Consider the following 5586-nt stretch of genomic DNA (forward strand, 5'->3'; position numbering starts at 1 on the left):
ATCAAGCATTAACAAAAAATAAAGGGCTAGGGGGGTTAGCCCACTACCTCATCCGATAGCCCCAAATTGAGTCAAGTCAGTCTTAGATATGGGATTGATTCTAGATCAGTCCTGTGTCAGTTGTGCCCCAACTTACTGTGCAATTTGAAGTTTGTAATTATAAATTTGTAAAATATAAAATATTTGTATAATCAAATTTGACTCAAGAAATGTGGATTTAATCTCTCTTAAAAATAAACCTAAATATGAAAATTTCAATATGTCAACTAGACAAATTTTGGTTTCTTCGAGAGAGAGAGGGGCGGGGGGCGGGGGGCGGGTTTAGGCACAAACAACTCAGCCAGTAATTAGATTAAGCATTAACCAAAAAGCGTAAAAAATGAAGAGAATTATAATATTAAGTAGTCATGTCATATATTATATATATATATATATATATATATATATCCTCAGCAGCCACTCTTCGTATTCGAAATGGCAAACCCACACACCTAACAACAGTATACAGAAAAGAGCAGCCTTTCGGAGATCTCAAGAGTCTACCCCCTCGACATCTCCGAAGTTTCTTTCCCCGTTTCTAATAGTATTTCAGTATCATATATAAATTTTAATTGCTGTTGCTGGTCAATCATAGAAAAGCGCATACAAAAAACCAATCTTGTTTTTGACATCAAATTTTTGGGAATCCAAGTTGAGATTATGGCTACTCTCTCTTCATCGAAGCATTGTTGTTCTTCATCATCAGTTTATTCCAGCTCTTCCTCTTTTGGGTTTCATCAGCCTCAGAGAAATATTCCATTTCCAGTGGTATCTCAGAAAAGATTGGGGTCAAAGAGTGTTTCTTGGCAATCCAAGTGCAGCCCTTCATCCAATGTGATTCTCATGCAAGATGGTTCGGTTTTGTTTTCCTTGAATTTGTTTACTTGTTTCTTTTTTTGAATTTATTGTCTAATTGTTTTGGATAAACTAGTGCAAAATCTTGACTTTTTGTTGTTCTTATGTTTTATGATTTTGGTGAATTCGTTATCTCTTCGTATATGTTTTTGGACTTGATGATTTTTTTTTTTTTTTTTGTTTTTTGTTTTTGGTGCTGATTTGCTGAAGTTGTGGTTTAAGATATTTTGGTCTCTTTAAATTGTCAGAACCCGGAAAAGGGGAAGGGGTAGATCTTTTATTACAGACTTCTGTGAAATTCCAGCATTCAATTAATAGCGCTATGACTGTAAATAAATCAACTGGAACCGAACACAATATTTTTATGTTTGTTTGAATTATTATTGAGCTCAGGAAACAGTGTTTGAGCTTGGTTTGATTATTTATTGAATCGAGGTCAAACGTGCTTTAATTGAATCAATAATGATTCGAGCTTGAGTAGTTTGATAGTTTCAGTTTGTATTCTTATTCTTAAAACGAATTGAAACAAGTTCAAACCAAGCTTGAAAGCTTATTGAATAAAATGTTATGTGCGAGTTTGGTTTGTAAATTTAAGGAAACGAGTTCAAAGAAACCTTTATTGATCGATTTCAATCAAGTATTGAGAACTTTGATTTGCTTTTCAGTCCTACATAGTCCTTCTGTTTGGTACACAATAAAAAAGGGGCAGAATTCTTGAACTTGATTGCGTTTATCCTTTCCTCGTTCTGATGTCAATAGATTCTATGGAAATGATGTCTTTTCTCTTTTGTTGTATTTTCCTTTTCAAGGTTTTATTTAGTGACTCTATCTTGGCATTGCCATCCTTAAATTTGTGTTCGCATTTGTGCTGTGTTATTTATATCATGGTACATGACATTCATGTTGTTATATCTAAAGAGCTGCTTAAATTCTTTAGGTGCTTTGGCGACTAAAAGGGTTGCAACTGATGAGGCTCCTCCGAGTAAATTAAAAGAGGGATTATTGTCAGTTACCCCTCCAGAGGAACACAAACAGCTGATGAATTTCGATACAAATGCCGACAAATCCACTGTCAGTATTACCGTTGTAGGGGCCTCTGGGGACCTCGCCAAGAAGAAAATATTTCCGGCTCTTTTTGCACTTTACTATGAGGATTGCCTTCCTGAGGTCTGCTTTGCATCCATGCTATACTTCTTCACTTTTAGTTGCACTGATTGTCTGAAATGAATGCTGTATTGGAGGATTTAGATGTGAAATTTTTCCTCAATAAGATGTACAATGATTTACTTCCATCAAAATGGAGCGATAATTTGCTTTTTTTGTATTGGTTTCAGCACTTCACTATCTTTGGGTATGCCCGTAGCAAGATGACTGATGCAGAATTAAGAAATATTGTTAGCAAGACGCTTACTTGCCGAATTGACAAGAGGTGATTCTTGTTTTTAATGACTACCTTCTTATGTCTTTATTACACTGGTCTGAGTAGTGAGTTCCCTTGGGTGACGATTCTTGTGATTTCATGTTTTATTCAGGGAAAATTGCAGCGAAAAGATGGAACAATTCCTTAAGAGATGTTTCTACCACTCTGGTCAATATGATTCCCAGCAAAACTTTGTGGAGCTTGATAAAAAACTTAAGGAGCATGAGGTACTAAGGAGTGAAGACAGTATCAATTTGTTCTAATATTTATTTGCTTATTGAGGTTTTATACCATTCCTACTCATTTTCGCTTGTTGGAGCCAAACTTTGTTGCGAGTTCTGGTAAATCTTTCTTGCATATTGCTTTAGATGATCCTATGTGCAACAAATTTGGTTTTTTCCTCTTTACTTTCCCCTTCCGTATTTGCTGAAACCTGAATATCCTTACTTTTAAATTTGCAACTTCTCATTAGTTTGAGTTGCAAATGATTAATAATTGGATGAATAAGCATTAACCTTTCAACTTGCACCTAGATATTACGAGGAATTCAACCGAATACTCAGCTAGTAACACTGTATAAGTTTATCCTTATGGAAGTAATGCCCGCAGAATTTTATTAGCATTTCATGAGACTCAAATTTATTGAGAAATTTCTTTACATTATATTGTGGAAGTCTCCAATGGGCTATAAATTCTGCTTATCTTGTGGAGGGTGGAAAACCTATCATTGTTATTAATATTCTTATGTGCTTGGTTTTTCTGTAGGCTGGAAGGGTTGCAAATCGACTTTTTTACTTATCGATCCCGCCAAACATATTTGTAGATGCTGTAAAATGTGCCAGCCTCTCTGCTTCTGCTGCTAATGGTTGGACTAGGGTCATCGTTGAGAAACCCTTTGGTCGGGATTCTGAATCCTCAGCTGCTTTAACTAGAGCTCTCAAGCAATACTTAGAGGAGGATCAAATTTTCAGGTAAGTTATTTTGGTTGGGCGTGATTGTGTTTACTTCCTTAAGTCGATCACGTAAATGGTTCAAGGGATTATTTAACCCTATGATTTGCTTTACAACGCTCCTCCTAATACAGGATAGATCATTATCTTGGAAAGGAGCTAGTGGAGAACCTTTCCGTCCTTCGCTTTTCCAACCTTATTTTTGAGCCCTTGTGGTCAAGGCAGTACATAAGAAATGTTCAACTGATATTCTCGGAGGACTTTGGTACTGAAGGAAGAGGAGGGTAATTCATCTTGTCAATTTGTTAAAGAATTCATTATACAGCACCCAAGTTTTTGCTTAGTAATCGTTTCTCTGTCCTGCCAGTTACTTCGATCATTACGGAATAATCAGAGACATAATGCAAAACCATCTGCTCCAAATACTAGCCCTCTTTGCCATGGAAACACCCGTTAGTTTGGATGCTGAAGATATCAGAAATGAAAAGGTTTCTCTCCTCTCCGTCAAGCTTAAAAATATACATGATCATGTATTTTCCTGGAGCATTGTGACAATTCTTGATTGACAACAGGTTAAAGTTTTGCGATCCATGAAGCCTATACGTATTGACGATGTGGTCATCGGGCAATACAAGAGTCACACGAAAGGAGGCGTCTCTTACCCCGGGTATACAGATGACAAAACTGTGCCTAAAGACAGTTTAACACCAACTTTTGCTGCCGCAGCACTTTTCATAGATAATGCAAGATGGGACGGGGTGCCCTTTCTAATGAAGGCTGGGAAAGCTTTACATAATAGGAGGTTAGCGAAAATTGGTATATAAGATGATTCAGTATCCTTGCATTATCTTCCCAAAACTTGACATATTCTGAACTTCTTTTTCGTATACATTACGGGTCTCAGGGCTGAAATACGGGTACAGTTTAGGCACGTTCCTGGCAATTTATACAATCGGAACTTTGGTACTGATCTCGACCGAGCGACAAATGAGCTCGTAATCCGTGTACAACCCGATGAAGCTATTTATCTGAAGATCAATAACAAAGTCCCAGGCCTGGGAATGAGATTGGACCGGAGTAATCTTAATCTACTATATAAAGCACGGTATTGTCTATTAATATTCATTTCAGCACCTGCACTTTAATCTGATTTTTCATGGAAATGACCGCTGAGACTTTTGAATCAAGTGATCTACTTTGGTACAATTTACATCAACTATTAAACTTCCCAGAGCTTTTTCTTTGACACTAGGATTTTTCTGCACCCATTCAAAAGAACCTGTTAATTATGAGAACTGGGGAAGCATGCATCAGTGCATGTATTATAATGAATTTGAAAAGGACTAGTTTTATGCTAAACGAACAGTGGTTTATCTCCTTTACTTCCAACTTGCGATTGTAACGAAAAAATAATAAAATCTGAAATGCATGTATGGTTGGAAAACTGCAATTACAGATCATTCTGTTCTCCATTGACACCTTAAATATTGAATTCTTCGCCAGAGTTAATGAATGCTTCTCGTGTTTTCCAGATACTCCAAGGAGATACCTGATGCATATGAGAGGCTTCTCCTAGATGCCGTTGAAGGTGAAAGGAGACTGTTCATCCGGAGTGATGAATTAGACGCTGCTTGGTCGCTCTTCACGCCCGTATTGAAGGAGCTCGAAGAGAAGAAGATAACCCCAGAATATTATCCTTATGGAAGTCGAGGGCCGGTCGGCGCCCATTACCTTGCAGCCAGATACAACGTTAAATGGGGTGATATAGGCGTTGATGAATGAAATCTCGTTTTTCTTTCTATCTCATACTGAGGAGTTCTTGGCTTCAATATTCTAGATTTAAAGGAGAGTCGATTTTATAAAATTCAGATTTAGGTCCTGGATTGGATGCTGATTCTTTCTTGAGCATCAGAATTATCTACTACTGTTTTCACTTTGATGTGAACAATTTTTATAACACCATTTGGACAATTCCAGGTAGCAGACATCCTCAGAACGAACATAGTGTTTGTCATTTATTGCTTTTCCAAAGGAAGCCCATATTCGAAGACAGAGAAGTTTGCTCATCGTGTGTGATTGATTGGGTTTGATCAGACCATAGATTTAGAATGAAATCTAGTGAACTTAAATGTAACCTTCATATTACAAGGTGGAAGGAACTTGGGATGGGTGTGTGGTTGCATGTATGTATGATCTGAATGTAAGATGTAATATTAGAGTAGATGTTAAGGAACTATTTCACATTGAGTTGAGGTTTGTGTTGAAAGAGAAGTTAAATAGAGAATATTAGTGATAAAAGAAACAAAAAAAGTAATAGCTTTA

At 36.8% G+C, this 5586-nt stretch overlaps 1 protein-coding gene across 1 annotated transcript; it reads left to right on the forward strand.

The window, feature by feature from the left end:
- The first annotated feature begins 458 nt into the window (after positions 1-458).
- LOC105168446 (glucose-6-phosphate 1-dehydrogenase, chloroplastic) lies at positions 459-5264 on the forward strand. The gene is made up of 10 exons (XM_011088535.3): positions 459-892; positions 1832-2061; positions 2229-2323; positions 2427-2541; positions 3080-3285; positions 3399-3548; positions 3632-3752; positions 3837-4066; positions 4169-4369; positions 4797-5264. Exons 1-10 carry the CDS (start codon positions 700-702, stop codon positions 5044-5046), a joined length of 1791 nt encoding a protein of 596 aa, XP_011086837.1. The 5' UTR covers positions 459-699; the 3' UTR covers positions 5047-5264.
- Positions 5265-5586: the final 322 nt, after the last annotated feature.

This window comes from Sesamum indicum, linkage group LG8 (genome assembly GCF_026168435.1).
Source record: "Sesamum indicum cultivar Baizhima isolate 11 linkage group LG8, ASM2616843v1, whole genome shotgun sequence".
In the NCBI taxonomy this organism is placed as follows: Eukaryota; Viridiplantae; Streptophyta; class Magnoliopsida; order Lamiales; family Pedaliaceae; genus Sesamum; species Sesamum indicum.